The 20497-nt window shown below is 39.7% G+C and overlaps 4 protein-coding genes and 1 pseudogene across 6 annotated transcripts; 2 read left to right on the top strand and 3 right to left on the bottom strand.

Annotated features, from left to right (window-relative positions):
- The first annotated feature begins 4162 nt into the window (after nt 1-4162).
- LOC149030695 (RNA-binding protein 28-like) lies at nt 4163-5405 on the top strand. The gene is made up of 4 exons (XM_089178445.1): nt 4163-4304; nt 4380-4702; nt 4782-5055; nt 5142-5405. Exons 1-4 carry the CDS (start codon nt 4203-4205, stop codon nt 5271-5273), a joined length of 831 nt encoding a protein of 276 aa, XP_089034571.1. The 5' UTR covers nt 4163-4202; the 3' UTR covers nt 5274-5405.
- Nucleotides 5406-6921: 1516 nt separating this feature from the next.
- LOC149030696 (uncharacterized) lies at nt 6922-8277 on the bottom strand. 2 transcript variants are annotated; one of them, XM_089178438.1, is made up of 2 exons: nt 8150-8277; nt 6922-8062 (listed from the first exon to the last, which is right to left on the bottom strand). In XM_089178438.1, exon 2 carries the CDS (start codon nt 7883-7885, stop codon nt 6950-6952), a length of 936 nt encoding a protein of 311 aa, XP_089034564.1. In that variant the 5' UTR covers nt 7886-8062; nt 8150-8277; the 3' UTR covers nt 6922-6949. The 2 variants fall into 2 exon arrangements, with proteins under 2 accessions (XP_089034564.1, XP_089034565.1); XM_089178439.1 differs by having other exon boundaries at nt 6922-7938; nt 8150-8261.
- A 6228-nt stretch (nt 8278-14505) lies between these two features.
- LOC149030697 (uncharacterized) lies at nt 14506-15551 on the bottom strand. 2 transcript variants are annotated; one of them, XM_089178452.1, is made up of 3 exons: nt 15152-15551; nt 14926-15091; nt 14506-14641 (listed from the first exon to the last, which is right to left on the bottom strand). In XM_089178452.1, the coding sequence occupies exons 1-3, from the start codon at nt 15316-15318 to the stop codon at nt 14636-14638; spliced, it is 339 nt and encodes a 112-aa protein (XP_089034578.1). In that variant the 5' UTR covers nt 15319-15551; the 3' UTR covers nt 14506-14635. The 2 variants fall into 2 exon arrangements, with proteins under 2 accessions (XP_089034578.1, XP_089034577.1); XM_089178451.1 differs by lacking the exon at nt 14506-14641 and having other exon boundaries at nt 14648-15091; nt 15152-15548.
- A 99-nt stretch (nt 15552-15650) lies between these two features.
- LOC149030698 (RNA-binding protein 28-like) lies at nt 15651-17481 on the top strand. Its single transcript, XM_089178442.1, has 4 exons — nt 15651-15992; nt 16068-16390; nt 16470-16743; nt 16829-17481. The coding sequence occupies exons 1-4, from the start codon at nt 15891-15893 to the stop codon at nt 16967-16969; spliced, it is 840 nt and encodes a 279-aa protein (XP_089034568.1). The 5' UTR covers nt 15651-15890; the 3' UTR covers nt 16970-17481.
- On the bottom strand, nt 16989-20483 carry LOC149030699 (uncharacterized; annotated as a pseudogene).
- Between the last annotated feature and the right edge of the window lie 14 nt (nt 20484-20497).

The following is a 20497-nucleotide window of genomic DNA, read 5'->3' on the forward strand; positions in this document are numbered from 1 at the left end:
AATTAATGGTCAAAATGGTTGGAACGTCAATATTTACTAATTCTGCTTTCCTAGAAAGCAATGTATTGCCGTTCAACAATTTTTTGTTTCTTAAATCTGGTAGTAAATTATAAAAATGTAAGAAATCGGCGCCTATAATTGCTTTAGAAACATTCGCTATAATGAATCTCCATGAAAAATCTTAACGAAGTCCAAGATTTAAGTTTAAAAGCTTTTTTCCGAATGTCTCTATTTCTGCACCATTTGCCGCATATAACTTACACGTATTGTCTTTGGTTTCATTTAACGAAGTACGTGGAATCACTGAGACGTCTGCACCAGTGTCTATTAGAAAACATGCTCCTGTTTTCCTATCATTTACCATGAGGCGCAGGTTTTTCGTCGCGTCGTCAACCGCCTCTATTTGAGACGCTTGCACTAGTTTTCCGAAGGCTTTCTTTTATCCGGGCCTGTCCACTTGCACGGGGATCTGCACTTCCACGATCGTTCGGCGAATTTCCAGTGGTAATAACATAGGCCGTCATCGTTTCGGTAAGTGCTTGACGATCGGCTTCGACTTCGGTATCTTCCGCGGAAACTTCGGTATTTTCTTCTGCCGCGCATCAATTTTTCTATCTTCTCTGTTAATTGCGCGATTTCCCGTCTGAATTCTGCTACCTCGCGATTGGTTGTTGTTTGAGCGGCACTTCCTATTGGCGCTTCTTCCGAAATGGCGGCGGTTTCCGGCAGACGCTCTCTCTCGAGAATCTTGTCACCCATTTCCGCTAACTTTGCGGGTGACGTATTTTCGTCTGCAATGGCCAGGATCCCTTGTGCCCTGGTTGGTATCTTTTGCATCCATAAAGTTACGAGCATTTTTTCACTAACACTATCACCTGCTAAGCGTTTCATTTCTCTTCAAAGTTCGGATGGTTTTTTGTCTCCTAATTCAATCCCCATTAATAATCGCCTTAGCCGTTGTTCGTCGAATTTAGTTAGTCTGTGTATTAATGCTTCTTTTAAATGTGTGTACGTACATTGCTCGGGGGGGGGGATGCTAAGATGTCGTATACCTCTCTTATCAGCGTGGTATCCAAATTCCTTACCACCGCTGAAACCTTTACGGCATCCGATTTAATGTTGTACGCCGCGAATTCAGCGAGATTCAAGCACATCTGTAGCGATTTTTGGCAATTCAAACAATACATTGTTGTTTTTTTGTGTTCGAATTCAATTCAATTCAGTTCAATTTCTCTTCTTCGTCTAAAGCCAGTTCTTCTAGTAATTCTTCAATATCTTCACTTGCATATGATTCGCAAGCACCGAGCTCGGCCGCCGTGTATGTCGCAGGTCACCTGGATTCCCTCACCGTTGAGGTGCCGGAGCTTGAGGGAGGTGGATACTGCGAGCGATGGAGAGCTCGTTGTCGCGAGCTTGTGCATCCGCGACGGTCCTCGCCGAGAGCAGAAAGTAGGCTTACAGAGATGCAGGCTGAAGTCGCCGCTGGCCGGTCTGGGACGGGAGCGTCCTCCATAGTCCATGCGAGGGCGTCGGCGACGAGGCTAACTGCACCGAATACATACTGAAACGAACAAGTTAAATTGCAGTAGAAAAGCGAGTCGCCGTTACTGTCGAGGTGAGGCCTTATCCGCGGGTTGGCGAGCTGCGTGAATTAGCGACCGATGATCCGTCACCACTGTGAACGGATGTCCCTTGCGGATTCGTCTGGAGTGATGCACAGCCCGGAAGACGGCTAAGAGCTTCCGATCGTAAGTGTCGTAGCGAGCCTGTGATGATGGCAGCGTCTAGGAGAAGAAACCAACAGATCGCCGTTTCCTTCGTCGACCAGCTGCAGCCACGCAGCGACGACGGCCAAACTGGACGCGTCGGTGGCGAGACGAAGTGGTACCGAAGGCGATAGGATGGCAATTTTCGCGACTGCTGAGAGGCTGCGTCGGGCGCCTTCTCGAACTTCTCGACGGTTGACAGGATGCGGAAGCAAGCCTCCTAAAGAACCAGAGTGGAGAAGGTGTTGGGACGACGAAAGTCACCCGTTGCCCGGAGTCTGTCCGAGAAGGAGAAGCAGGACCAAGGCTGGAAAACAGCCGGATGACTCAGTTGAACAAAGCGGTCGGAAGTAGACTCAGCCGGCGCTGAACGTTCACCGAAGAGGCGACGTGGGCGCACTGAGACAGCGGTCCAATCAGTTTAAAGCCTGGTTAGCCTCGGATTCCCAAGGTTCCCGGAGGAGTTCAGCGTCTTCCTGGAGCATCCTGTGAGAGCGGCCCCCGTGGTAGGACGCCGGCGCAGCGCGCGGCGGGGCTGAAGCAGTAGCCGGTAGACTAGTCCACGGTGGTTGTAGCTCGGGCAGGTTGCTGAAAGCGACAGACATCTGAAACAGCAGATCGATGTTGCGATCTATCGCCGCGACCAGGCTGGCAAGCGTCGAGTGAAACGCCGCTAATTCCGCTGCGACGAAGTCAGGCATGGATCCGGGCCCGTGCGAGGCAAAAGCTGGCGGAGAACCAGCGGCCGGCAGCGGGGCAGGAGGAATCTGCCGGACGGCGGAGACGTCACGAGGCGAGAACTCGATTAAGCTGTCAGCTGTGGCAGCGAGCTTGTCCAGATCAACCGTTCGTAGAAACCGCAGTAGTTTGGAGACGTGAGGAGCAGTGATCCCAGAGACTTCAACAAGATAACAATTTCACAAGAAATGTTCCAGAAATAATAAATAGAAAATTAATGGAGCTTGGATTCGAACTTTTACCTCATCCACCCTATTCACAAGATCTCTTGCTGTCGAAAGACCTTTTCAGTAAATTAAATGGTTCATTAAGAAGTACAAACTTTAGCAATGTCGGAGAAGTGAAAACCTACTTGAAAGAGTTTTTTCATGAAATATCGAAATATTTTTGTTCTATTGCAGTCAAACAATTGCCTTATTTGTGGAATGCAGTGGTACAAAATAAAGGAGATTATTGATAATAACAATATTTATTTGCAAATAAATATTTTCGCAAAAAAAGAAATTTTGATTACTTTTCGGTCCTCAAAACACGTGCATATTAGGGTGGGTCAAAAAAATGGCTTTATTCAAATCACCAAAAGTGTGTAACCTCAAAATAATATTAAAAATTTTATGTTAACAAATAATTGATTATTACATTTGTGTAGTCATTAAATAATATTAATTTCACGTTTCTTAAAATATTTTTTTTCAGAGCTGTCAATAGCAACAAAACTTTCCGCGTAAGTATTTAAACGAGTACTTTGTGAAAAGCAGCGCGCCCTACCGGCAAAATATCTTGTCCCCAGTGATCCCAGAGACAGCTCGTCTGATCGACACAGGGGCGTAAAATTATCGTACGCACCGGAAAATTATCGTACGCCCCGGGAAAATTTGAAATCCGACAATTTCTCGGACGAGATTTTCAAAATGTGGAAAAAGAGTGCAAGTTCCAACATTTTAAAAGTTGATGACCTTTTTTTTCAGAGATCGTACACGGATCATGGTAGGGTGGTGGTGGTGGTAGGGGGAGGTGCTGAACCTTTCCCAAATTTGTTGACTAAAAAAAAAAAAAGGTCATCAAATCTTCGAAATTCCAAATTGGATCCTACACCACGAATTTTGGATCGTACAGGGCCTCAAATTATCGTACGCGTACGATAATTATCGTACGAATGGGATCGCTAGCAGGGCGCGACAGCACCCTGTACTAAGGGACTGTGCGGCCCATAGGAGAAGTAGGGGTAAAGAGTAGGGGTGACGGAGTGAGAAGACATAACGTATCTTATATACGCTATTCTTAACATTAGATAATTTATTTACAAATTTAATCGTTTTCAATAGACGACACTACTTTTATCACTGTAGATAACATCGTTCCAATCTAGTGATGCAACGACGTGACGTGATTTTCTCCCACGTGAGAGCCTTGTGCGCGCGCATGAAAAAGTGCGCGCGCCTAGAAAACGTGCGCACGCATGAAAACAACATTTATAGAAGTATATGCACGTGTTTTTATTATAAATATTATATACAATTAAAAACATACAAAATATTATCTAATTTAATTATAAAAACTATATAAAAACGTTTAAAAACTCTGATATTTTTATATTTTTAACAAGTATATTATTTCAACTAAACAGAAAATCTATAACCTATTCATATAAGTGTACCTAACCTCAAATACTAGTTTTCTTAAGATACATTCTAAATTATGGAAAGAAAAAATATACATTCGTTAAAAAATAAACAAATTTATAAAGAAAATGTTCGTAAGAAGAGAGCAAGGATAATAATAAGAAATCTGCCATTTCAAGTAAGTGGTTTTATTGTATTATTAAACATATCAAATTTATTTTCTTAATTTTAAATATTTGTTGTTATTGTGTAGCTCACAGAGGATAATTTAAAAGAATATTTTAATGAGTATGGTAAACTTGAAGAAGTAAAGATATTAAAGAAAAATGGAAAATCTGTTGGTTGTGGTTTTGTACAATTTGATCATGTACAAAGTGCAGCGAAAGCAATACATCATGCAAACATGAAGATACTTCAAGGTAGATCCATCGTGGTTGATTGGGCGATACCAAAAAGTAAGTATAAAAAAGATAAAAATAACCCTGGAAATATAAAGGAAGATAACATTGATGCTGAAATAAAGATGGAATGCGAAGAACATCAAAATGATGATTCTAAAAACGATTATATAAGTTTGTAAGTAATGAAGAAATTAACTCTTACAAATATATTACTTAAAAAATATATATTATCAATTATCAATTGAAATTTATAGATCGACTGAAAAAAATCAAGAGGATATACAAGATTTATCAGAAGAAGAAGAAGAAGAGGACGACAAAGAATTAATTAGGAGACAAAATTTCAAACGTGAGTCTAATGATGTTGAAGATGGTAAAACCATATTTTTAAAAAACGTACCATTTTCGACAACAAATAATGAACTCAAAGAATGTATGGAAGAAAGGTTCGGTCCAGTTTACTATGCTCTAATATGCATAGACCGTATGACTGATTATTCCAGAGGTACAGCGTTTGTTAAATTTAAGGTAATAGATTTATATTTATTCTAATTAATGAATCATTAATTTAAAAAAAATATAATAAATAAAATGAGATTAACGTTTTTCTTCAGAATATAGAAGATGCTGAAAAATGTTTATCAGCTGGGACTGATAAACTACGTTTAAAACATGAAATTATGGAACCTTTTATAGCATTAAATAGAAAACGTATTAAAAAAAAAAAAAAAAAAAAAATCTTGTAAAAGAAGGATGTAAAAGAAGGTAATTAACATAATTATTATATTACTCTATAAATATATTTTATTATTTAAATGTATTTTCACACACATTCAATGAATAAATACCTTGTGTATGCTTTGTGATCAGAATGTAAATTCAGAATGGCTAAACATAGTGAAATACTAGGAGCATATTCGAATGAAAATTCTTCTCTAATAGTTTTGTTATGTGCCTCATCTCTTGTCAATCTCCAATAATCTAATATTTCACTATTTGGCGTAGATACTCCTCCTTGTGACATATTTATTTGTAAAGTGGTTTGATTTTTACAATCTTCACAAACACGTACAGATACAGAACTTGGATATCCAGGAACTTGCATACGACTTTGAGAACAAACTGCACAAACCACACGACCACATCTACGACAATGATGTCTTCTATTAAACATTGAGAATATCACTGTTTGACAACAGCTACATTCTCTGGCCTGCAATCATTTTTTAATAAATAACATTGATATTAAAAATAAATCATTTTCTATATTATGCTGTTTCAAAACAAAACAAAAAAATACCTTGTCATTAGGAATCCATTCTTCTTTTGTGGGTACTTTAGCAGGCATAATAAATTCATTAGTTTCATTATCCAAAATAGACTCCTGTATACTTCTTGATTTGTTATCGATAATGTCACGTTGTAAAAAAACTCTAAAGTCTAACGCTTTTTTACTGTAAAACCTTATAGTCTCATCAAATTCAGTTATTGATATACCTGTATCTTGCAAATTTACAGAGACTACGCTTAATATTTTTTGAAGAGTTTCAAATTTACAATTCATTAATAATTGTTCTAACATTAAAAGTGGATCCTTTATAAGATGAATGTACAATGATCTTTCTTTTTCTTACAATTCTTTTAAAATATCTATACTGATCAAAGTTCTTTTATATTTAATGATTTCAGTTTTCTTGCAATGTTGTAGGAAATAATTAACGAGGAAAGTTAGTGCACTGGTAGATTCAACCTTTTTAAGTACGGCTTTACATAATTTCATTGCAATTGCATAATTTATGTGGTAACGATTGAAGAAGCTGAAACAAAAATTGATCTTGTAAATAAGAACTTAATAATTCATATATATCGTAATTAATTTTGTTTACCTTTAAAGCTTGTTTAAAATCTTGTTTCTCATTTTTTAATAAACCAATGAAGAAATCTTGCGCAACAGAGGATTGTGCTTCTAATGTAAAAGATTGACACTCGAACCATTCTAAATATAATTCAAATTTGTCAGCACTGATCAACGATTGTATTATATCAAACGGATCAATTTTCTTGGTACAGTATGCCACATCGTACCACATATTATTATTTTCATTTCCACAATATGGTAACATTTTACGGAAAATAGTTATTCTGCGTAATATTTCATTTATTTGTAATTTACAATGTAAAGGTAATTTATTACTATCCGAATGATTAAGTGTATGAATTAAAATACATTCGCATACAGAGGCCTGCCATTTACTAATATTATTTAATATTATTTGGGCTAATGTATGTATGTCATTAATTTGATATAAATATTCTAATGTTTTTAATGGATTCATCATATTTTCTTGTTCAGATGTTAAACATAATAATATCTGCTTCGGAGCTGCTATCCGTTTTTATTTTGTTATCTTCTGAATCGCTGCTATGATTGATTTTGATAAAAAACAACATCGTTGAATCTCTCTTGTGGATACGTTATATTTTCCTTTAATAAGGTATTAGGATTCATTTCACAGGTGTAGCTTTCAGGTAAGCCTACGTTTTTAATAAAATAAGAATTCGTATGAAGATTCAATCTCCATTTTGCATCAGCCAACAATTTGACTAAATTAGATATTCTTTGAGTTAATTCTTTTATTTCTTCCATATACGTTGGATCATTTCTGACTTTCCTTATTTCGATCTCCATATGCGTAATACTATTTTTCAAGTAATATAATAAATCTCTAACAGCGTATTTATTAGAAATAAAATGATTATTATTATTGTGTTTGTTTGATCTGTGAGTAAACGTTGGCTTTTCGTTTGGCACAGCATTCAAATCTTGCAATTTATTTTCATTATTACAAAAATCGCCGTAACTTAAGAAAAGGAAAGAAAATATATTTTCCATTGTCTCCAATCTTAATGTAAATGGATATAAGGTGTTTAAATATGATTCCATGTCGAAGAAACATTTGGTAATATTTGAATACTTCTCATTGTAATTTTTACAAAGTAAAATTCCTTTTAATGCATTTACCATACTGCAATAAGCTTGATAAATATTGTCAGGTTCTCCAGTACGTTGTAATAGTTCTTTGATTTGATTATGATCTATTTCATGAATATTTGTAGCTTCTTTTAATAAATAAAGTACTGTACAATTTTCCAAAAGATACAATAGACGTTTTAATGGTATTGCATGTACAATACTTCTTAATTCTATACCATGTTGCATTTCTTCTTTAACTTCTGAACTTTTTAAATTCAAAATCCATTGAATAATTTCAATATGTATCTTTAACGTGGTATTTAATTTATGAAAAGTATGATCGTTAAAAATACTCAGATTACAATTCTTTAATACAAATTCCATTACTTCAAATACAATTGCATTGTCTGTCCAGTTTTGTAAGTCTTCGTTATCACCTTTCGAACAATGATTTAAAAATTTGAATAACAAAACAATTCAAAAGTTTTTTAATGAAGTACATGACAATATCATTGAGACTTCATTAAAATTACCGGTTGTTAAGAAAATGTAACATATATTCTAAGAAGAAAAATAGAAAGAACAAAATTATTACAACGACTGGGAACAAATATAATTAATTAATAAAATAAAACTATTAATACTTACTAGGATATCTGTTAACCAATGTGATTTTTGTGTCATTATTCTCCTAAGTATTTCCATTTCATTTAAAATCATAACATTATCATCATTTTTATATTTAAATATGTCATTGCATATTCTAATGACATCTTTGGGATATTCTTTCCCTAGGTTACTAGGCGCGTTAAGGCGCGTTCACACCGACGCGAGGAACGGCCGCGGAGAAAGGAATGGGCCTAGGAGACTCCGTGTGGAGGAAAGAAATTCCCGATTATATTTTTGATCCCGTGGGACGATATTTATTTGTCGGCGTGGTGTGCCACGTGGTCACGTACAGAAGATAATGTTTGCACACAGGAGATACTTTTTACACAGTGAGCGCGATGAGAGAAGTGCGACCGGACGGTTCGACTGATGAAGCAGAAGTGATGTGGTTTTTCCTGCGTGTGCACCGCCACGGCGATCCAGGCATGCGGAAGTGGGGAGAGCAACAGTCGCAGTGGTCACTCTTCTGCTCTGACCAACCAAAGGCGTGGTCAGGCCAATCAGATGCCCCTGCGGAACCGCGTCATGAGGTGCTTGCGTATGTTAGTGCTGGCGGCCGAGAGGTGTCAGCACTTTTCCTGCGCGCGCTGCTATAGCTGCGCGCTGTTGGCCGAGAGATGTCAGCACTGCGCTGGTGCGAGACGCCACAGCCACTCCCCCTCTGGACCGGCTGCCGGAGGCAGGCGGAAGGTAACTCTGCGGAGGATGTTGGGCCGATGCTTCTGTCTGGGTGCTCCGCTGTTAGGCATGATGGTGCCTGGTTTGGCGGAAGGCGGTGGCGAGACAATGAGAGGTCTGGACGCCGGAGGTGGGTCCTGAGTCACTGGCCGAGTTTTAGGCGCTGGTAGTGGTGAGAACGATGAAGTCGGCGACCGCGGAGGCGGTGCCGAAGACTGTGTCGCGGTGAGAGCCGGTGCACGGTTCAGATTCTTTGGAGTCTGGGCGGATGTCGACAGTTTCGGAGCAGGCGAATGAGCGGGTGCGTCTGACGGGTGGTCGTCCGAGGTGTCCAGGTATGCTGGCTTCAAGGCGTCTGTAGACACGGACTTTTCAGCGCCGTTCACCAGGATGACATACACTTTGTCATTGATGCGGCGGATGACTTTGTGTGGTCCTGTGTACGGAGGTTCGAGCGGTTTTCTGACCGTGTCGACTCGCAGGAAAACGTGCGAGCATGTTCGGAGGTCCTTGAAGAAGAAAGGACGGTGGCGAGAGTGGTCCGTTGCCGGAGTAGCACTTAGAGTCTGCATGAGTCCCCGTAGTCGGCCGACGAAGGAGGTCGGGTCGACGGGTGAACTGCTGGGCGTGAAGAAACCGCCGGGAACGCGAAGCGTTGTGCCGTAGACCATCTCTGCCGGCGAGGCTTGCAAGTCCTCCTTGTACGCGTTCCGTAGGCCGAGTAGCACAAGAGGAAGTGCGTCGGGCCAAGGAACTCGAGCGCACATTAGTGCTGCCTTGAGTGTTCGGTGGAACCTCTCTACCATGCCGTTAGCCTGAGGGTGATGAGGTGTAGTGCGGATTCTGGTGGCCCCCGAGGCCTGAGCGAGTGCGGCGAAGAGTGCCGACTCGAACTGGGTGCCCTGGTCCGAGGTGATGGTGAGCGGGCATCCCTTGTCCGCAATCCAAGCCGATGTGAAGGCCCTGGCGATGGTTTCTGCCCGGATGTCCTTGAGAGGAACAGCCACTGGCCATCTGGTGAATCGGTCGATGATGGTAAGGGAGTACCGGTATTCTCCTACCTGGGGCAGTGTGATGAGGTCGACGTGCACATGCTCGAATCGACTTTCCGTGGTCTGGAAGCGGGAAAGCTCTGCGCGGTTGTGTCGCGCGACCTTGGAGCGTTGACACGGTAGGCATGCGCGTGCCCATGCGGTGATGTCCTTACGTAGACCGGGCCAGATGAACTGCCTCGATACATCCCGTACCGTTGCGCGGACACCCGGGTGAGCCAGACTATGAATGGCTTCGAAAGCGGCTGTGCGGAGCGAGCGGGGTAGGTATGGCCGTACTCGTCCGTCGTGTATGTCGCAGGTCACCTCGAATCCTTCGACGTTGAGGCGCTGAAGGTTGAGTGAGGTGCGTGCTGCGAGCGATGGGAGCTCGTCATCCCTGGCCTGTGCTGCGGCGATGGTCTCCGGGCTAAGTGCCGAAGGCAAGCTGATTGTGGCGCAGGTTGAGGTTGGCGGCGTCGGCGATGACGTAGTGGCGTTCGTTGGCCCATCCGGAGCTGGAGCGTCCTCCGTCGTCCGGGAGAGAGCATCGGCGACGACGTTGTCTGCGCCGTCCACGTGCTGGAACGTGATGTCGAACTGGAGCAAGAAGTCCAGCTGACGTTGTTGACGTGGTGAGGCCTTGTCCGAGGGTTGGTTAGCCGCGAAGGTGAGCGGACGATGGTCCGTTAATACTGTAAACGGACGACCCTCGAGGATACGTCGGAAGTGGTGAACTGCTAGGAAGACGGCTAGGAGCTCCCTGTCATAGGTGCTGTAGCGAGCCTGCGTCGGTGACAATGTTTGCGAGAAGAAACCGACAGGCTGCCATTCACCGTTAACCAATTGTAGGAGCGCGGCACCAACGGCCGTGCTGGATGCGTCGGTAGCCAGCCGAAGAGGAGCAGTAGGCGACAGGAAAGCGGTTTCCACTGCTCCGGCAAGGCTGCGTCGTGCGTCCTCGAAGGCTCGATCTGCTGCGTCGTTCCAAACCAGCGGACGCCGGCTGCGCTTGGGAAGACCCCGAAGAAGCTGGTTGAGCGGCGCCTGGATGTGAGCTGCATGCGGTAGACTCCTCCTAAAGAAGTTGATGACGCCCAGGAAGCGTCGCAGGCCTTTTGGTGTGGTAGGCTTCTGGTAGTTCCGGATGGCATCGATCTTGCGCTCCGGAGGACGGATGCCGTTGGCGGAGACTCGGTAGCCCAGGATGGTGACGCTGGGCAGTCCGAGCTGGACCTTGTCCACCTTGTAGGATAGTCCGGCCTCCCGTAGACGGTCGAAGAGCATCCGTAGGTGACGTAGGTGTTCTTCGTGCGAGGCGGACCGGATGAAAAGGTCGTCGATGTAGCTTCGGACGAACGGTAGGTCCCGGAGTAAGGAGTCCATAAACCGCTGGAACGTCTGTGATGCGTTCCGAAGACCTAGCGGCATCCTCTGGAACTCGTATAGACCGAACGGCGTCGTGACCGCTGTTTTCTCGATATCTTCCTTGGCCATCGGAATCTGGAAGTATGCCTCCTGGAGGTCCAGTGCCGAGAAAACCGAGCAGCCACCGCTATCCTCGAGTAGGTCCTCGATGACAGGAAGGGGATAGCGATCCGGAAGCGTGACGGCATTGAGACGACGGAAGTCTCCCGTAGCTCGGAACCCGCCTGTGGGTTTTTCCACCAGGTGCAGAGGGCTGGCCCATGGACTCGACGAAGGCCTGATGACTCCCTGACGCAGGAGGCGGTCGAACGTGGCTTTCGCCGCTGCTAAGCGCTCGCCGGAGAGGCGGCGCGGTCGCTCGAAGACAGGCGGTCCGGAGGTTGTGATGCGATGCACCACCGAGGAGCCCTGAAGCGCTGCTCCCCTCTCGGAGGGCTGGGCGAGGTCTGCGTACTCGGCGAGCAGCTTGTCGTAGGCGGTGCGATAGTGGAGATCCAGGGGTCCCGCGATGGCGTCGACCCCGTGAACGGAAGCCTTCCGGTAGTGCATCGTCGCTTCCTTAGAAGAGGCCGGGTCGATCAGTCGTTGCCTTCGAATATCCACCAGGAGGCCTGTGTGGTTGAGGAAGTCCGCTCCTAGGATGGGCACGGGCACGTCGGCGACGGTGAATACCCAGGGGAACTCGCGTTGCAGACCCAGGGTGAGCGTAAGTAGGCGTCGTCCGTAAGTGGGGATCGGTGACCCGTTGGCCGCGATGAGCTGGAGACTGTCCTGGGACAACGGTCCGGAAACTAGGCGGCGCGGCAGGAGTGATACCACGGAGCCGCAGTCGATGAGCATCGCTTGTCTGAGCGAGCTCTCATGAACGTGGAGGCGGAAGTCCGAGAAGGATCGAGCGGCGCCACCGTGTACCGCCAAGTTGTGCGGCGGCGCTACTCGTTTAACGCCCTGTCCTGTTCGTAGCTACACGGTGGGATGCAGTGCAGTGCCCTCTCCTGGAATTTCCGGTGGTAGCGACACCAGGGCGATCTCGTGGACGTGGCGCCCCCCCGGCTGCGCGTGGCCGGGAGCGTGAGCGAGAGCGTGATCGACCGCCGAGGGTGACGGTCAACCGGTGGAATTGGTCGGCCATCCGGTTGAGTATATCGGTCTGCCGGTTAAGTTGATCGGTCATCCGGTTGAGTTGCTCGGCCATCCGATTGTTAGAGAGGGTCAGGTTGGCGAGTGTCGCGTGCATCGCCGTGTGTTCCCCGTCCACGTGGTCCCGCCGAAGTGGGGGCCCGGATAGGGCGGTGCCTGGCGGAGAGAGAGAGCGCCTCTTTTGGGTAGCACAGACACCCGGCGCGAACTCGCAGACGCCGTCGGCCCTGGCGGCGAGCTCGTCCAGGTCCATATTCTGCAGGAGCCGCAGTAACTGGGAGATTTGCGGAGGCAGGAGGTCGAACCATCGGACCTTGATGGCGTCGTCACTGACGTTGTCGCCAGCGAGGTGGCGCATGTGGCGAAGGAGCTGAGACGGCGAGCGGTCGCCCATAGTAAGGCCGGAGAACAGCTTCTGCAGCCGTCTCTCCACCGTGTCGCCCAAACGAGCGATGATGTGCTTCTTCAGCTGCTCGTATTTACCGGTAGCTGGTGGCGTCCTTAGCACATCCTGGAGCTCCTCGACCGTATCCTGGTCCAATTCTGCTAAGGCGACGTAGTAGCGTTCGTCGTCCGAGTGCATCCGGTAGTTCATGAAGATGGCCTCCAGCTGCACGAACCAGAGGTCCGGATGTCGACGCGTGAAGGGTGGATAGCGAGCAGGTCGGCGTCCGGCGTCGCTGGGCTGGCCGGCCTCGGCGTAGGTGCAGGCGGTGGTCAAGACGTCGGAGGTCGGCGTGGTGGCCGGTGCCGTATTCTGACGCTCGGCGTCGCGCTGGGAAGCCTCGGCGCGTGTGGTGGGCATCTTTCTCTCTTTCTTCTCTCTCTTTTTTTTTCTTTGAGGCGAAGAGGTGCCGGTGATGAAGGCAAAGTCAGTACTTACACGAAGATAGGCAGCGCCTGAGAACACGTGGCGTTGGAGAGCACGTGGTGATGAAGAACACGTGGTGTCGCCGAGCACGTGGTGCTGAGAAGCCAGTGGTCTGGAAAGCACGTGGGGCTGCTGAAGATGGTCCTCGGTATCACGTCGGGGTCACCAATTTGGGATATTCTTTCCCTAGGTTACTAGGCGCGTTAAGGCGCGTTCACACCGACGCGAGGAACGGCCGCGGAGAAAGGAATGGGCCTAGGAGACTCCGTGTGGAGGAAAGAAATTCCCGATTATATTTTTGATCCCGTGGGACGATATTTATTTGTCGGCGTGGTGTGCCACGTGGTCACGTACAGAAGATAATGTTTGCACACAGGAGATACTTTTTACACAGTGAGCGCGATGAGAGAAGTGCGACCGGACGGTTCGACTGATGAAGCAGAAGTGATGTGGTTTTTCCTGCGTGTGCACCGCCACGGCGATCCAGGCATGCGGAAGTGGGGAGAGCAACAGTCGCAGTGGTCACTCTTCTGCTCTGACCAACCAAAGGCGTGGTCAGGCCAATCAGATGCCCCTGCGGAACCGCGTCATGAGGTGCTTGCGTATGTTAGTGCTGGCGGCCGAGAGGTGTCAGCACTTTTCCTGCGCGCGCTGCTATAGCTGCGCGCTGTTGGCCGAGAGATGTCAGCACTGCGCTGGTGCGAGACGCCACACATCTTCTACAGTAGTAGCAGACTTCGAATGTCCATTTAATTCATTCATACATAAATTCCATTCATTGATAAAGGCCATATCTTTTCTAGAATATAACGCCAATTCTATATCCCTAATATTATCAGTTATCGATGCAATAGGACATAGCCATTTAAAAAATTTAGTCTTTTTAGATTCAGTCAAGATCATTTTTGATAAGATACATACAAATCTTCCCAAATATTCATTACTAATCGTTATCTTATCACGAATTAAAGACGACGATTCATCATTGTTTTTATTTACAAGAGAGCTTTCATTAGGTATCATTAATTCCATTATTTCTTTTAATGTAATCAAATAAAAATCTAATAATCCGTTAGGAAAAATAGAAATACTGAATGAATATAAACAACACATATTTATAATATTGCAAGCAATTATAGGATTATTTAATAAATATCTTTTTAAATACGATAAAGTTAATTGGAAAAAGTCATTAAATATATCGTTAGAAGAATCTTTTGCATTTACATTGGAACAATATAATAATTAGTAAATATTTAATAGGTAATTATAGATAAGTATTCGATCATTGTAAGAACCATTCATTTGTCAAATCGATTAACTCTGAAAGAAAAAAAAAAACAGAATTCATATACGTTGATGTAATTTATGTTGTAATTTGTTATCGAACAGTTATCAAAATTGTTCTCATTTACAAGGGGAGAGCCAAGATAACAGGACAGTAATTTTTTTTTCAAATTCATACATTGTGCAAGTAGTAAGACCTAATACTCATATTAGATGGACAAATCAATTGTTTAGTTTAATTTTATAATAATAATTTTAGTAAAATATTAAGACTAGAATTAATAGCTTCGACTTTTGAATGGTTCATAGTGTTAACAAACCTTTATCACGTATTCAGGCACATTATTAATCAAATCAAAAGCAACTTGAAAATCAATGCTATTTAAATCTGATGGAATATTTTTATCATAAGAAAATTTGTCAGGGAAAAGTTTACGTAATAATAAATATTCAATCCATTTATAATTATTTTCCTTTTTCATGTCACTAAAATAATAACGAAAATTAATTATTATATATGCATTCATTTTTTTCTTTGTTACTTACATATCAATTTTGATGACAGATTTAAAATCTGTATTCTGAATCATCTCTGTACTTTGTTCCGAACAAATGTTATGATAATTATATGTCCGAAATACTTCGTATGCTATATACCACAATTTCGATGAAATACATTTTTTCACTTCTAACACTTCCATTTCTTTTGACATTATATTGAAAATTAACTATTACACACTTAACTTTTTATAATTAATATTATATATTATACATTCAATAAATTTTTATAAATCATGAAATGTGTATCTTATTTTAACACTGTAAGGCGAACATAAACTGACCATCACTATAAATTACTCCTAATCTTAAAATATTAGATAATTTATTTACAAATTTAATCGTTTTCAATAGACGACACTACTTTTATCACTGTAGATAACATCGTTCCAATCTAGTGATGCAACGACGTGACGTGATTTTCTCCCACGTGAGAGCCTTGTGCGCGCGCATGAAAAAGTGCGCGCGCCTAGAAAACGTGCGCACGCATGAAAACAACATTTATAGAAGTATATGCACGTGTTTTTATTATAAATATTATATACAATTAAAAACATACAAAATATTATCTAATTTAATTATAAAAACTATATAAAAACGTTTAAAAACTCTGATATTTTTATATTTTTAACAAGTATATTATTTCAACTAAACAGAAAATCTATAACCTATTCATATAAGTGTACCTAACCTCAAATACTAGTTTTCTTAAGATACATTCTAAATTATGGAAAGAAAAAATATACATTCGTTAAAAAATAAACAAATTTATAAAGAAAATGTTCGTAAGAAGAGAGCAAGGATAATAATAAGAAATCTGCCATTTCAAGTAAGTGGTTTTATTGTATTATTAAACATATCAAATTTATTTTCTTAATTTTAAATATTTGTTGTTATTGTGTAGCTCACAGAGGATAATTTAAAAGAATATTTTAATGAGTATGGTAAACTTGAAGAAGTAAAGATATTAAAGAAAAATGGAAAATCTGTTGGTTGTGGTTTTGTACAATTTGATCATGTACAAAGTGCAGCGAAAGCAATACATCATGCAAACATGAAGATACTTCAAGGTAGATCCATCGTGGTTGATTGGGCGATACCAAAAAGTAAGTATAAAAAAGATAAAAATAACCCTGGAAATATAAAGGAAGATAATATTGATGCTGAAATAAAGATGGAATGCGAAGAACATCAAAATGATGATTCTAAAAACGATTATATAAGTTTGTAAGTAATGAAGAAATTAACTCTTACAAATATATTACTTAAAAAATATATATTATCAATTATCAATTGAAATTTATAGATCGACTGAAAAAAATCAAGAGGATATACAAGATTTATCAGAAGAAGAAGAAGAAGAGGACGACAAAGAATTAATTAGGAGACAAAATTTCAAACGTGAGTCTAATGATGTTGAAGATGGTAAAACCATATTTTTAAAAAACGTACCATTTTCGACAACAAATAATGAACTCAAAGAATGTATGGAAGAAAGGTTCGGTCCAGTTTACTATGCTCTAATATGCATAGACCGTATGACTGATTATTCCAGAGGTACAGCGTTTGTTAAATTTAAGGTAATAGATTTATATTTATTCTAATTAATGAATCATTAATTTAAAAAAATATAATAAATAAAATGAGATTAACGTTTTTCTTCAGAATATAGAAGATGCTGAAAAATGTTTATCAGCTGGGACTGATAAACTACGTTTAAAACATGAAATTATGGAACCTTTTATAGCATTAAATAGAAAACGTATTAAAAAAAAGAAAAAAAAATCTTGTAAAAGAAGGATGTAAAAGAAGGTAATTAACATAATTATTATATTACTCTATAAATATATTTTATTATTTAAATGTATTTTCACACACATTCAATGAATAAATACCTTGTGTATGCTTTGTGATCAGAATGTAAATTCAGAATGGCTAAACATAGTGAAATACTAGGAGCATATTCGAATGAAAATTCTTCTCTAATAGTTTTGTTATGTGCCTCATCTCTTGTCAATCTCCAATAATCTAATATTTCACTATTTGGCGTAGATACTCCTCCTTGTGACATATTTATTTGTAAAGTGGTTTGATTTTTACAATCTTCACAAACACGTACAGATACAGAACTTGGATATCCAGGAACTTGCATACGACTTTGAGAACAAACTGCACAAACCACACGACCACATCTACGACAATGATGTCTTCTATTAAACATTGAGAATATCACTGTTTGACAACAGCTACATTCTCTGGCCTGCAATCATTTTTTAATAAATAACATTGATATTAAAAATAAATCATTTTCTATATTATGCTGTTTCAAAACAAAACAAAAAAATACCTTGTCATTAGGAATCCATTCTTCTTTTGTGGGTACTTTAGCAGGCATAATAAATTCATTAGTTTCATTATCCAAAATAGACTCCTGTATACTTCTTGATTTGTTATCGATAATGTCACGTTGTAAAAAAACTCTAAAGTCTAACGCTTTTTTACTGTAAAACCTTATAGTCTCATCAAATTCAGTTATTGATATACCTGTATCTTGCAAATTTACAGAGACTACGCTTAATATTTTTTGAAGAGTTTCAAATTTACAATTCATTAATAATTGTTCTAACATTAAAAGTGGATCCTTTATAAGATGAATGTACAATGATCTTTCTTTTTCTTACAATTCTTTTAAAATATCTATACTGATCAAAGTTCTTTTATATTTAATGATTTCAGTTTTCTTGCAATGTTGTAGGAAATAATTAACGAGGAAAGTTAGTGCACTGGTAGATTCAACCTTTTTAAGTACGGCTTTACATAATTTCATTGCAATTGCATAATTTATGTGGTAACGATTGAAGAAGCTGAAACAAAAATTGATCTTGTAAATAAGAACTTAATAATTCATATATATCGTAATTAATTTTGTTTACCTTTAAAGCTTGTTTAAAATCTTGTTTCTCATTTTTTAATAAACCAATGAAGAAATCTTGCGCAACAGAGGATTGTGCTTCTAATGTAAAAGATTGACACTCGAACCATTCTAAATATAATTCAAATTTGTCAGCACTGATCAACGATTGTATTATATCAAACGGATCAATTTTCTTGGTACAGTATGCCACATCGTACCACATATTATTATTTTCATTTCCACAATATGGTAACATTTTACGGAAAATAGTTATTCTGCGTAATATTTCATTTATTTGTAATTTACAATGTAAAGGTAATTTATTACTATCCGAATGATTAAGTGTATGAATTAAAATACATTCGCATACAGAGGCCTGCCATTTACTAATATTATTTAATATTATTTGGGCTAATGTATGTATGTCATTAATTTGATATAAATATTCTAATGTTTTTAATGGATTCATCATATTTTCTTGTTCAGATGTTAAACATAATAATATCTGCTTCGGAGCTGCTATCCGTTTTTATTTTGTTATCTTCTGAATCGCTGCTATGATTGATTTTGATAAAAAACAACATCGTTGAATCTCTCTTGTGGATACGTTATATTTTCCTTTAATAAGGTATTAGGATTCATTTCACAGGTGTAGCTTTCAGGTAAGCCTACGTTTTTAATAAAATAAGAATTCGTATGAAGATTCAATCTCCATTTTGCATCAGCCAACAATTTGACTAAATTAGATATTCTTTGAGTTAATTCTTTTATTTCTTCCATATACGTTGGATCATTTCTGACTTTCCTTATTTCGATCTCCATATGCGTAATACTATTTTTCAAGTAATATAATAAATCTCTAACAGCGTATTTATTAGAAATAAAATGATTATTATTATTGTGTTTGTTTGATCTGTGAGTAAACGTTGGCTTTTCGTTTGGCACAGCATTCAAATCTTGCAATTTATTTTCATTATTACAAAAATCGCCGTAACTTAAGAAAAGGAAAGAAAATATATTTTCCATTGTCTCCAATCTTAATGTAAATGGATATAAGGTGTTTAAATATGATTCCATGTCGAAGAAACATTTGGTAATATTTGAATACTTCTCATTGTAATTTTTACAAAGTAAAATTCCTTTTAATGCATTTACCATACTGCAATAAGCTTGATAAATATTGTCAGGTTCTCCAGTACGTTGTAATAGTTCTTTGATTTGATTATGATCTATTTCATGAATATTTGTAGCTTCTTTTAATAAATAAAGTACTGTACAATTTTCCAAAAGATACAATAGACGTTTTAATGGTATTGCATGTACAATACTTCTTAATTCTATACCATGTTGCATTTCTTCTTTAACTTCTGAACTTTTTAAATTCAAAATCCATTGAATAATTTCAATATGTATCTTTAACGTGGTATTTAATTTATGAAAAGTATGATCGTTAAAAATACTCAGATTACAATTCTTTAATACAAATTCCATTACTTCAAATACAATTGCATTGTCTGTCCAGTTTTGTAAGTCTTCGTTATCACCTTTCGAACAATGATTTAAAAATTTGAATAACAAAACAATTCAAAAGTTTTTTAATGAAGTACATGACAATATCATTGAGACTTCATTAAAATTACCGGTTGTTAAGAAAATGTAACATATATTCTAAGAAGAAAAATAGAAAGAACAAAATTATTACAACGACTGGGAACAAATATAATTAATTAATAAAATAAAACTATTAATACTTACTAGGATATCTGTTAACCAATGTGATTTTTGTGTCATTATTCTCCTAAGTATTTCCATTTCATTTAAAATCATAACATTATCATCATTTTTATATTTAAATATGTCATTGCATATTCTAATGACATCTTCTACAGTAGTAGCAGACTTCGAATGTCCATTTAATTCATTCATACATAAATTCCATTCATTGATAAAGGCCATATCTTTTCTAGAATATAACGCCAATTCTATATCCCTAATATTATCAGTTATCGATGCAATAGGACATAGCCATTTAAAAAATTTAGTCTTTTTAGATTCAGTCAAGATCATTTTTGATAAGATACATACAAATCTTCCCAAATATTCATTACTAATCGTTATCTTATCACGAATTAAAGACGACGATTCATCATTGTTTTTATTTACAAGAGAGCTTTCATTAGGTATCATTAATTCCATTATTTCTTTTAATGTAATCAAATAAAAATCTAATAATCCGTTAGGAAAAATAGAAATACTGAATGAATATAAACAACACATATTTATAATATTGCAAGCAATTATAGGATTATTTAATAAATATCTTTTTAAATACGATAAAGTTAATTGGAAAAAGTCATTAAATATATCGTTAGAAGAATCTTTTGCATTTACATTGGAACAATATAATAATTAGTAAATAT

This window comes from Polistes dominula, unplaced genomic scaffold (assembly GCF_049000335.1).
Source record: "Polistes dominula isolate Pdom_NZ unplaced genomic scaffold, Pdom_raw_medaka contig_77, whole genome shotgun sequence".
In the NCBI taxonomy this organism is placed as follows: domain Eukaryota; kingdom Metazoa; phylum Arthropoda; class Insecta; order Hymenoptera; family Vespidae; genus Polistes; species Polistes dominula.

Coding starts and splice junctions, on each gene's coding strand:
- LOC149030695 (XM_089178445.1), top strand. CDS start 4,203: ATGGAAAGAAAAAATATACATTCGTTAAAAAATAAACAAATTTATAAA. Junction 4,305..4,379: donor TAAGAAATCTGCCATTTCAA/GTAAGTGGTTTT, acceptor GTTATTGTGTAG/CTCACAGAGGATAATTTAAA. Junction 5,056..5,141: donor CAGCGTTTGTTAAATTTAAG/GTAATAGATTTA, acceptor GTTTTTCTTCAG/AATATAGAAGATGCTGAAAA.
- LOC149030696 (XM_089178438.1), bottom strand. CDS start 7,885: ATGGAATTTGTATTAAAGAATTGTAATCTGAGTATTTTTAACGATCAT.
- LOC149030697 (XM_089178451.1), bottom strand. CDS start 15,318: ATGTCAAAAGAAATGGAAGTGTTAGAAGTGAAAAAATGTATTTCATCG. Junction 15,092..15,151: donor TCTGTCATCAAAATTGATAT/GTAAGTAACAAA, acceptor TTATTATTTTAG/TGACATGAAAAAGGAAAATA.
- LOC149030698 (XM_089178442.1), top strand. CDS start 15,891: ATGGAAAGAAAAAATATACATTCGTTAAAAAATAAACAAATTTATAAA. Junction 16,391..16,469: donor AAAAACGATTATATAAGTTT/GTAAGTAATGAA, acceptor TGAAATTTATAG/ATCGACTGAAAAAAATCAAG. Junction 16,744..16,828: donor CAGCGTTTGTTAAATTTAAG/GTAATAGATTTA, acceptor GTTTTTCTTCAG/AATATAGAAGATGCTGAAAA.